This window comes from Trachinotus anak, unplaced genomic scaffold (assembly GCF_046630095.1).
Source record: "Trachinotus anak isolate AG129_WGS33_773 ecotype Australia unplaced genomic scaffold, CSIRO_AGI_Tana_v1 ptg000014l, whole genome shotgun sequence".
NCBI classification, from domain to species: Eukaryota; Metazoa; Chordata; class Actinopteri; order Carangiformes; family Carangidae; genus Trachinotus; species Trachinotus anak.
Genome location: NW_027273865.1, coordinates 13,889,942 through 13,902,047, shown reverse-complemented (window position 1 = coordinate 13,902,047; position 12,106 = coordinate 13,889,942). Strand labels below are relative to the sequence as shown.

At 40.7% G+C, this 12,106-nt stretch overlaps 1 protein-coding gene across 5 annotated transcripts; it reads right to left on the bottom strand.

The window, feature by feature from the left end:
- Positions 1–4,689: 4,689 nt before the first annotated feature.
- On the bottom strand, positions 4,690–11,895 carry fosb (FBJ murine osteosarcoma viral oncogene homolog B). Of its 5 annotated transcripts, none has more exons than XM_071496520.1 (6): positions 10,524–11,895; positions 9,963–10,150; positions 7,660–8,043; positions 7,020–7,127; positions 6,239–6,583; positions 4,690–6,078 (listed from the first exon to the last, which is right to left on the bottom strand). In XM_071496520.1, exons 1-6 carry the CDS (start codon positions 10,585–10,587, stop codon positions 6,013–6,015), a joined length of 1,155 nt encoding a protein of 384 aa, XP_071352621.1. In that variant the 5' UTR covers positions 10,588–11,895; the 3' UTR covers positions 4,690–6,012. The 5 variants fall into 5 exon arrangements, with proteins under 5 accessions (XP_071352621.1, XP_071352622.1, XP_071352619.1 ...); XM_071496521.1 differs by having other exon boundaries at positions 4,690–5,198; XM_071496518.1 differs by having other exon boundaries at positions 4,690–6,583; positions 7,690–8,043; positions 10,524–11,890.
- Positions 11,896–12,106: the final 211 nt, after the last annotated feature.

The following is a 12,106-nucleotide window of genomic DNA, read 5'->3' as shown; positions in this document are numbered from 1 at the left end:
GAATCATAGAACTGTATTTGTGGAGGTGGGGCAGTAGCTATGTCCTTGTGTATGCCATTCAGCTGCATATTGTAGGCTAATATGTTGATATTGTTGCTGCTGGCCCAGGAAGGTGTAACTCCTGTAGAATATATCCACAGGTGTTGATAGCGTCCTTCAGTTTGTGATCATACACTGTAGCCTGCTAGTGTAAATCCTGTATAAGCTACAGGTGTTTGTGACAGATAGTAGCCACCACTAAGAACCTATAATTCAAAACCTTGGATTGTAAGTGTGTGGAGCGTGGATTGGGGGCGGGACCCTCCAAGATTTTGTGCCCAGAGGCCTCTGCAGGCTTGACCACCGGGAAAAGGAAGCGAGCTGAACGCAATACCATATAGCCTTTTATTATCACTTTACAAAGTTGACATGGCCACTTAATAACAAACAATTTCCTGTTTACACATCCAGCAGATATGGAGCTACAGTCACAATTATTTGGAGTAATGTTTTTGGCCACCTGATGAATGTAAGTGTAATATTCACGATGGTCTCTGCCAATATCTGAGGGAAATATGTGGAACTATGTTCACAAGGTAGCTCCTGGATTTGTCTGGCTGCTGTTTGCTGATGGGCAGGTCGCGTACTGTGACGGAGTAAAAATAAAACTGAGGCTGTAAAACCAAAGCAGTGAGGTAAAAAACACTATAAAGCTCTGTAGAGCTGAGGTGATCGATAGACTTATTGAATAGTCTCTGTGGGTTCATTCCAGTCCCTGTTTTCACATACAATCAGTTGTAATGAATTATCCATTTTTAAAATAAAACATTGATTATAGCCAATCAAATGTATAAATTAACCATTTTTGTAAACATGCTTCTTAAGTAATTATACACATTTTGTAGCCTATACTTATTTTTAAACACCATAATTAGTGTTTCTCATATAGTTTGGGAATATTTTTCTGTGTAGTTCCCTTCCCTGATTATACAGTTTGATATTTGCATGAAAATAGGTTCTGCCCTCATTTGTTGTTAAGGGCTTGTAATGAAAAAAATAAAACATATATGTGAGAGCTTAAACAATTTGTTGATGAATCGATTTGTCAGCTGACAGAAAATTAACTGATGGCTTTAATTGATTTGTTTTAGTCATTTTTCAAGCAAAAATATCATATGTTTTCTGGTTCCATATTGTCAATTGTGCCTTTATTTAGGCTCTATAGTTATAAATCAATTTGATTGGACTATTAATTTAACAAAACAAGGTATTTGATAACATCATCTTGATCTCTGGAGAATTGTGATGGGCATTTTTACAATTTCATGATATTCTATGGTCTTAACCACTAGTCAAGAAAATTAAAGATTGAAAGATTAAAATATTTAGGGTGTGTGTGTGTGTGTGTGTGTGTGTGTGTGTGTGTGTGAAGTTCAAGCATTTAAAATAAAAGGGATATGCACCTTAGAATATGTTGTTTATTCATGTAATTTCTTCACAAATTGGAAATGAATAGCATTTGGTCAAACTATCATTAAAGGATACAGCTCACCCAGCTTTTGCAGTCTAGAGACAGAGAAAAAAAAAATCATATGAAGTTTTATAGGACAACAAAAAGGGCCAGAAGCTGAAATATGGACGGAGAAGATCAGAGGCAGGGACTGCAAAAGCAACATGGCAAATATGACATACACTTTGGTCCTCTTCAGAAATAAAAACAAATGAAATTGAAGTTATAAAAACAAATACACAATACTTTATAGTGAATTGCAGAGAACCAATAAATTATATTTAGTTTTATGCACTGAAAAAATTGATAATTTGACATCAGAGCACCTTCATGAACTAGTTATGTGATTCTAAATGAAATGTGCCATTTAAGTCTGACAATGTTACAAGTTTATTTTGGCCTTTCACTGCTCTGATCTCCAAATGTATCAAATCACATGTCCCCTGTTTCCAAATGTGATTAAACTGAAACCTTTGATCCCAGAAAAAGAAATATAATGTAAAATGTTGCAAATATGGATGAAACACTGATAAAAGGAATGGTATGTAATAAAAGCAGTGACCTTCTGACATAGAGGAACCTTGGTAGTCATCAATAACTGAAAACAAATTTTTTTTAGATAAATTGTAACACAATTTTTGGAGATTGTCTCAAAACTGAATATTATTTATCAAGGGTAACCTTTAATATTGTAACAAAAATGGATAATTAAAGCAATACATCATCACACTTGACATATAGTAGCAGTCAGTTTGAGCACTGCGTGAGTTGCTACATTATGTTTATCCAAGAGGATAATAAGTATTGCATGTCATACCAGGGAAAATATGAAATCAGAGCATATATGGGACTTGTGGAAAAATAGAAATACATAGCAACATTCATGTTATAGAAAAATAGGAAAGCTCTTGTTCAGTTAACGCTGACATAGCCATTGTACAGTACAAGTAGGTGCAGGCAGATTCTCTGTCTTATAACTGGTCGCCTAACATTTTTCCTTTTCCTTCTTAGCCACCTTTTCCAATTCATTATCCACTCAGTTATGATTGCAACCTTACAGAAAAAAAGATTTAAAGCAATTTCAGACAACTTCAACTAAATCCAAGGCAACGGAATTAGATTAAAGAATGAGTCTAATATGTTGTGTGGTGATCACATATGTGTGGTGTGCAGGTACAGTACAAGGGCCCTCTGAGATTTGTTTAGCACACTTAAAGATGTAGCAGGGAGTTGATAGTAAACTATGGTAAAATCACAGAGTAATTACTGGGCTCTGAGAACTTCAGCTGCAGGGAATCCACTGTTATTGGCTTCCTTTCAGAATAAAACACCCTGATGAGACAAGCTGCGTGTTCATTAGTCTTGACTCTCTGCAACAGCATTGTGTCACCTTCCACCCTACAATGTGAAACTGCCTTGTCATTATAGTATACTATAAGTAGCACCACAAAAACCTATATACATGAGAACTATTGAATATGTTTTATGCTTATTCTCACATCATGACATATTCTCATCACATTTGCATTTGGAGAGAAATCAAAAGGCATCTCCAACATCTGTACAAACACAGTCCTTATTCAACGTTTGAAAAATTGAGGTCTGCCCGCTTTCTGACCACCAAAAGCCACCCTTGAACAAAGATTTATACCATTAATCTAGCCATTGCTTTGAGTAAACATGTTTATTTATTGAAAATAAAGCTTCTTATCCAGCAAATACAATCACAATAATTTTTTTTTTTAAACTCAGTTAGACAACTTGCTTGAGTACAAGAATGGAAAATCTTTAACATGATAATGTATTTATCAAGGCTAAAGCTGCAGTTATCCTTCAAAACACACATTATAGTTAGAAATAACAATGTTATTGAGTGATATGTTTATACTGGACAGAAATGCATACTGGGTATGAAATACTTTGTCCTTAAATGAAACAGTTTAGTCATCACATTGTAGTCTGAACACTTTTAATACGTGTATAGACATTCAATCACTCTTTTTTTTTTTCCTCATTTTGCATCTGCTAAGGATCAAGTGGCATTAGGTGTCAGTAGCTTTGGGACAGACCTCACAGAGAAAAAACAAACAAACAAAACAAAGGCGTTACCACAACCTTTTAACATCATAATTATAAACATACATTTAATGTAACTGGATAGTGCTTTATATTGTTTATAAAACATAAATACACATTTATAGAGGCAGTGACATCGTGCTTCATGTTCAGGGACAGGGCAGTACTTTAAATTTAATATATATTTTTTTTGTTCCTTTAGAAAAATATTCATTTTAAAACTAAACCTCAGTAACATTTTATCTTGTTCTTCATTGACAAAAATATCCCATTTAGATTTGCAGACATTCATACTTTACAATCATGGTACATACACTTATATATACATGTTACCTGTATATATGTATATGCATATAGACTTATAATTAGATTTTTTGTAGTGCACAACATGCCTCTGAAGTTGCCAAATGAAAATACAATAAAATAATGAAACAATACTTACAATGCAATAATAATAGTAACAGTTATGAGGAAATATCCTGATTAAAAAAAAAATGTTTAAAAAGTAAACAAAACAAAAAAATAATAAACAAGAAACGGCAACAATACAAGAGAAAGCAGAGGTCATTGCAAAACAGTCAAACACACAAACAAACAAACAAACAATAAAATATATAACAATTCTCACTCAAACATACAGGAAAAACAAATTGTACAAATTCACAGGCAAAGAAAGGACGCTCACTCCACAACATCAGCCCATGTGTTCTCCCCTTTTTGTTTCCAGGTCTTGCTTTGTGCTCACTCACCACATCAACCTCAATAAAGAAAGAAATAAACGGGCCAGGTGCCTCAGAGTGGACACACTCACAATAAATGCACCCCCGCCTTGTCTCCGCTGAGAGAACAGGGGAGGTACAGAGACCACTGAGCCCAATGCTTAGAGGTTGTCTGAATCATTACCAAAAAAACGTCTCTCCTCTAAATAAAGGCATCGGTTCACATCTGATTGATTCTGAGCAACACACGGAGCTGGTGCGATGCAACAAATCGTCTGTATCTTCAGTTCAGAGACTTGAAAGCGATGGTGTGAATATGAGCATGTAGGCCCAGGGTGATGAGGCTCTGCGGTATGGAGGTGTTTTTACTGAGGTCACCCTTCCACACAGTTGGCAAGAGCAGGATTGTTTTCTCTTTCTTTTTTTTTTTTTTTTTTTGCTTTGTTTTTTAACATTTGGCTCTTACATTTGGTTCCAAAAATCGATGGTTAGGATGGAAGTCATCCTCTGTCCATCACCTCTCCATTTGAGTCTGTCCAGCTTGCTAGCACTTCCTTTCTCCCTTCCCGCTTAAATCTCTCTCCATCCTCACTTTTAACCCGCCTCACAACATAAGATGTGTTTATCTTCATCTTGTGAACATCAAAAAATGGCTCAGCAGAAGACAGTGGCATCCGTCTTGCATTTTGGGTTCATCAATTATACGTCTATGTGCATGTGTTAAAAGTATTTAGCTGCTGTTCACTGTAAGGATCCTCTTTGAGCAATGCGCTCCAAGATAAAGGTTCTTCTGTAATGGGGGGTTGCGTCCATGTCCTTGTATGAGAGGGTGCAAAAGGGCTTGTTAGTTGGGCCGGCATTCACTCAAGGTCCCAAGGGCTGGAGGGGGTCTTCGGGCTCTCGGAGGTTGAAGACTTCAGAGAGGGAGAAACACAGAGACAGAAGAGGAGAAACAGAGATGGGTAGAGATGGGTCGCATGGCAGGTAGGCAGACGGCAGAAGAATTTTTAAAAACGAGAAGAAGAAAGCACAGATCCCCAACTTGCCAAGTCCAAGCAGCAAATGAAGAAGCAGAGGGAAGTCAAACAGATGAAGAGTTAGAGGTGAGCGAGAGATCAGCAGTCTGTCTCCCACAAGAAAAGACCCTGAACCAAGTGTCCTTCGTCCCTATTTCAGTTTGGCACAAATACATTCAGCAAGAGGAAGAAGGGAGAAAAGGATGGAAAAGGATGAGAGCAAGAGCACTGGAAAAGGGGCAACCGACAGAGGGAACAAGGTGGGGGCACTGGTGCTTGTTGGAGTGTAAAGGGAGTTTATGGTATCTTACTCGATGTACTGTACACGTTGAAGATTGAGGGTGTTCATTGTGAATTAATATGTTAACTCGGAGCACTTAAAACTGGCAACTTGGACATGGTTTATTCACATATCTTATCCAGTTGCAGGTACTTGATAATACAAAACGAGAATTTACTTATTGTTTAAGCCCAATGTTACTACGTTAAGGGTTTGTTTGGCTCTTAATTGGAATGCATTTCAGAATGTGTAAACTTTAACCCAATCAGATACAATGATTGGTTGTTTTTTTTGCTTCAATCTGTGAGACTGATTGGCACCGTGCATGTACTTGCCTCAGCCTTTACTTCCAGCAAGCATAATGTGTGTGCGTGTTGAAATGTGTGCGCATGTGTTTGTCGGTCAGTCAGAGTGCCAGCAGCGAAGGCGAGTTCAGGGAATCAGATGACTGCTCGCTACTGCTGTTCCGCTGGTTGGCACTGACCCCGCAGGCTCCCTCTGGGTAGGTGAACACAAATGAAGATGTGTATGAGGTGTTGTAGCTGCCAATGGCCGCATCGTCATGGTTAACACCACCACCACCACTGTCGCTGGCCATAAGGCACGGCCCGCCAGATGCCGGCTCACTTGAGCCATAGAAAGAACTAGAAAACTCTACCTCCTGCATTATCCCTGGCTGAGGCTGCTGCTGGACTTGCTGCTGCTGAACCGGGGGCTGGGACTGTGTGGAGGCCGGATGAGCTGTGTAGGCAGGAGGCAGATAGAAAGAGTCTTCCTTCACAGCCAAGCCCACAATGGAGACGGGAGGTTGTAAGGTCTGGGGAGCTAGCTGGGACTGGACAGGAGGGAGCTGTGCTGACCCCTGCTGAGGCTGGTCTTGATATGGGATCTTACAGTTCGGCTGGTGGGCCACCAGGACAAACTCCAGGCGCTCCTTCTCTTTCTGCAGCTCCGAGATCTCAGCCTCCAGCTCCGCCTTCTCCTCCTCTAGTATGTCTGTCTCCTGTGGACAGGTACAGAGAATGAAAGAAGCGGGGGCAGGGAAACAAGACAGAGGTGGGTAAAATGGGTCGAGGAGGGAAGAGGGTGCGCAGCAGAAAGAGAGAGAACAGGAGTGTTAGCTACATCAAACTTCTACTTCAGTGTTTGTGGAGGTGGATGTGCCCACCCCAGTAGAAATACCTTCCTCACCTGCAGCTGTATATGTAAGGCAGCTTATGTAAGAGCTGGTTAATTAAGCCATAAATACTGTAGGTGCAATAGTCTGTCTTGAGAACTATAATTGTCTTTATGACAGCTAAACACCCCATTACCACAATCCTCTTTCTTATTCACATGCACACATTTATTAACACATTCTGAAATGCTATGTGAGGTAGCGTAATGTATGTAATTAAGATCATTGCTCATTCTGGCAGATATAGCAGGGCCAAGCTCACCGACTGCAGTCTGTCTGTGAGTTCTCGTCGCCGGTTTCTACATTTGGCGGCCGCCAGCTTGTTTCTCTCTCGACGAACACGCCTCTTCTCCTCCTCCTCAGGTGTTAGCTAGGATGAAGACAAAAATAAAATGGATTAGGGCAAAAACTTTGTGGTTCTTGAAAATGTAGTCATATTGTCTAAGTGGCAGTGGTGGGGACTTTAAGTGTGGCAGGCAGGATGACTGCATCAGCTGTTGTCTTTTACCCTTATTATAAAGCAAAATTGAAACTTTTCCCTAATGTTTGGGCGATAGACTATCTTTTATCTGGCAAAGTAATAATTATCCTAAATGACACCTATTATGCCAAAAATAAGTCACATTTGTCAGATTTTTCTCGTGTGAGCCCTCCTCTAGTGTAGCCCTCCACATAAACCTTTACTTCTCTGTCCCCATTTCCCTGTTTAATAGGTTTTATGAGAATGGCCTACATCAGTCAGGGAGGTGCCCTTTTCTGTTTGTTCCTCATGTAACTGAAAGTGTTGGTGTGCATGCAGCTACTTAATAGTGGTTCTTTTATTACTCATGTGAACATAAACCTATATTGCATGTGTAACATACAAGGGTTAACAAACAAACCGTTCAAGCACACACACTTACTAACACACCAACATCTCCATCGTCACTCACAGACTCGTCTCGTGTACGGCGGCTGCGGGTTCTGGACTGGCGAATAGGGCCCGGGGCTGGGCCTGGAGTATCTGAACTTGGAGGAGTGAATCCAGACCTTGAAGAATAACTGGGGCCTGGCATGTCATATGGGTCAACCAGTGACACTGGCTGGGTCATGGTGGTGGTGCCAGTGGACCCACTCTGTCCAGAAGCCTGGGAAGAGATGAGGGTCGGCTGCACCATCCACTGCAGGTCCTGACTGGTGGTGATGGCGGTGACGGTGGGCACGAATGAACCGGGCATTTCCCCTCCAATACTGGCTCCTAGCCCGCTGCCCACAATGCTCAAGCCAGCTCCTGCTGACACACACTCCTGCGCATATACAAGTAGAGTTTAACACACCATGTAAAGCCACTGTAAATCAGTGAACACATTTAGACAGACAGGGCCAGAAATACATGGAGGAACAAGGCTGTTCCTGCATTATTACAAATATGCTGTATAGAAATTCTAACTAAGATCCTACTTTACATTGTAAAATATTTTAAATTCTAGCAAAGATACATGGCATGACATAATAATGTAATATATATATATATATTAGTTTTTTTTTTAATCTATGAACTGTACCTTTGGGAATTTTTAATGCACATTTTGTTCAAATTTAGTTCAGTTTAGTTAATAGTTCAGGAATATAAATGTAATTTTAAGTGTTTTTACATTTTAAGTCCCCCTATTTAGCATTTATAAGAAGTATACAAATATTAAATAAATGGTTTATAAAACACTATAATGTGGTTGTAAGAAGCTTTAAGTGAAGACCTATTTAACATTATTACAACTTTACTATATTGTCATTTATTATATTTTCCACAGGAGGAGTTACAGTTGTAGTGACAGTGACCAGAAATAGACTACATTAACAAACACTTATATGTGCATACCGCTACATTATGTGTGTTATGAATCCTTTTTAGACGTTTATATAGCGTTTAGAAATGCTAGAAATGGGACTAAAGGCGTTTTCTTTTAACCCAGTATAAGTATGATACAGCTCCAGTGTGATTCTGTAAAGTGTGGGAAAAAAGTGTATCTAACTAAGGAACATTTTGGAAATATCAACAACGTCATTTGAGGAGTTAAGACAAGGAAAAAATAATAGGCTTTCAGTCTTAAGCTCTAATTTACAAGTTTTGAATCTGTGTTGCTTTGTTGCTATGTCAGTTTAGGTTTAATAATACACACAAATCTGTCGCTTCTCTTTTTTTGTTTCATTTTAGACCCGAGGAGGACTGTATCGACTTTCATTAATATTCATACAAAAGCGTGTTATGAGAGCGGGACAGGCAGCTCTGAAAGCAGCCACCTCGACCAATCGTTTCTCTCAATTAGCGTTTCCCCCTCCTTCTTCCTCCTCCCCCGTCACACCCCCGGTGTTCCCCTTGGCAACGCGACGTAGCACTCCAAAATAGACCGAGCATTTACGTCACGGCGAGGCCTGTGAGAGGAGAACGGAGAGCGTGGAAGGAGGGGCGGGGCTTCGGGCTGACGTAGGAGAGTTCCAGAACGCTGTCATCCGTTCTGCGGCGTGCTGTAAACCGAGCACGTTGTCAAAGCCTGAGAGCCGCTGCCGGGGCCGCGACAGGCAACACACAAGTACATTTATATTGGACCTTTGTTACACTTGGCGGAGCTATTTATATCTGGCTACAGGAACACAAGTGTACCAACTTGGCGGCTTCCTAAACGCGCTTTCCATTAATAACATCACCAGCGTCCAGTACAAATAAAGAAGAATAAAAAGTCCCATTAGGAGTCTAAGTCTGTTACAAATCCTTGCATATGGCTTCTATTTTCTTTCATGGTTATAGCAACTTTCATGCAGATCTAATATTAGGTTACATGCCTATTAATTTAGTAAAACTATAATAGCACATTAGCATATACAAAACCGTATGCAATAATAGCGTGTGAATCCGAACATGTAAGAAACATTACATTTCTTTATTAATATCTATAATATAATATAATACATATTAAAACATGCACTTTATTTATATGGAAACGTGTTAGCAGAAGCACATGCCCTGATTAATCCCATTGAACCATAAAATGTCAGTACACGTCGATCTGTGCAAACACGAGCAAGTCAAACTTGTTGCATTTATAAATAGGCTAAATAAACTAAGAAACAGCTGTAACATCCGCTGATTTAAAAAAAATATATATATATATATGAATCTAACGTGCTGCCGTGCATTATGTTTCCTAGTCTCTTGACTCTATCATACCTGCGGAGCACTGGTGGTCGGCGGGCTCCCGAAGGAGTCCACGGAGGAAAGGCACTGGGACTCTATGGATGGAGACGAGCTTCCACGGGATCCGCTGTCGGGGTCGCCGGGGAACCCTTGGTACATCTCCCCGCAGGGACCGAGGGGGAAGGAGACACCTGCAGTTACCGGAGAGAGCGCGATGTCACCTGCAGCGGCAGGGCAGCGGCGCACACAAGAAGATTACTAAGGGAGAGGTACTGTGGGGAGAGAATGACTGACGTTAAAGGCAATGCGGTTAACAAAACCCAATGAATTACTTTGATAACAGTTGAAAGTTAGACGACCCCACCAACAGCGTCTGCATAGACTCAGTGCTCGCTGAGGAAAACTCTAGGCTACAGCAGTGTTTGTGAAAGCAACAGCAGCGGGGAACGATGTCTTTAAGCATCTCATGTTACGCAGACTGACGGACAGCGGTAGACAGATGTTACTGACCCACTCTAAAACGGTAATTTTTTTTTCAAGCAAATGTTTATTTCAAAACGCCGTAGTGTATGTCGTCCACATAAGATCACTTACCGTTGCTGATCTTCTTGTTATTCCCCGCTGAGATGCTCTTGGTTTCTTTCCAAAAAAGTTGCATGAAGAAGCTTAATCCAGTTCCCCGCGTTTAGGGGGAAGTGTCCCAATTCAATCTGTTTAGAAGTCCTCTCGTTTCGCTTTAAATCCTCGGAGCGCTCTCCTTTATCCACTCGTCAAATATTCGATTATAGATCCATGAAGTCGGTCCACGGTGTGCCGGAGGACGTTAGCTAGTATTACGGTGCACAGTAGCAGATCTTGTCTTATGAATGAATCCATCCTCCTCGAGTACAAACAAGGCTATCGTCTAAGTCCCGCCTCGGAGTTCCGCTGATGACGTACATGCCCATATTTGTGCTTTGGTGTTGTGTTTGGTCTCCTTGGTGACGTTGAGGGAATCCCTCTCCCACTGAAATGGACCAGAAGCTCACCTCGCCGACGGGTAATAATAGATTTTTTTTTTATACAATCACAGGCACGAGATATTTCTCACCGTCTGACAATTTCTGAGAGGAAATTTTACGACACTGCAGGGTGATAAATATGGAAAGTATCTATTTAGGACTATCTATAAAGTATATCTGGATTGGAACATTGGGTCATGGCTACGTCAAGAGAAGACATTATAATATTCCTATAATATCTACAGTCCCCTGTGTAAGCATTTTGGGAGTGTTGTTGGGTTTAGTTTTTTTTTTAAATCGGCACATATATGAACCTAAACATTATTTAGCCAGTAAGTGCTATATAAACAGAAAATACAATATTCCTTAGTTACTCTAGTTAGTCTAAATACCGCGTATATCCTCTGGAAAACACCAGAGAATATACAATGGCTTATTTATGCAACACCCAGATATCTGTGTCACTCCAGAGCGAAATCCCGTCAGGCATGCAAGGGAAATCCTGCTGAAAAGTTTCTCAGGACACGCCCTCGGGAGTCCTCTGAGCTAAAGACTTAAACGTCTAAAGTGAGGAAAGCCTCCCTGTCATCTGTGTCTGAACACTCCCTAAACCTGAAGTCAGGCACGGTGCCAAGTATGAATTTAATGGAAGCTGAAAAGTACCCTCAAAGTGCACACAGTACATCCCAAATCCACCCCATAGTTAAGTTATATTTCCATAGCTGTAGATTTAGGTGTAAGCATGACACTGTCACGGAGCACAGCAACAGCCCCGTGCAGCACGAGAAGAGACATAAATCGGTAAACAGAAGTAAACAGAAGTGTGATTGTGTTTTTCTGACATGGACAGTGGGCAGCAGTGACGGCAATCAGCGCCTGTCATCGCAAACATCAGCGAACAGAAAGTGATTCATTATTGTAGCCTACATGCGGACACCAGTGTGGCAGGTGGGAGGTTGGCTTGGGGGGTTGCTCCACGGGCTAAATGCGGGAAAACCGGGAGGCAAATCATAGCTGAGAATTTAAAACACAAGGCCTACGGTTTGTGCTTGTGATGTCAAACAGTGTCACAAGGCGGGCATGCTGCTGTGTAAGGGCTACAGCTACAGCCGATGTGTGAAAAGGCGTGAGCAAAAAGAGAAGAGCTGGGGATAACAAGTTATTAGTCAGCGCTAC

Bases quoted from the DNA above. Each gene is read 5' to 3' on its own strand.
- fosb (XM_071496517.1), bottom strand. From the start codon at position 10,587: ATGCAACTTTTTTGGAAAGAAACCAAGAGCATCTCAGCGGGGAATAAC. The intron at 8,044-9,962 runs GTATGATAGAGT...GTATATGCGCAG, and splicing joins CGACCACCAGTGCTCCGCAG to GAGTGTGTGTCAGCAGGAGC. The intron at 7,128-7,659 runs GTAAGTGTGTGT...TCTTCATCCTAG, and splicing joins ATGGAGATGTTGGTGTGTTA to CTAACACCTGAGGAGGAGGA.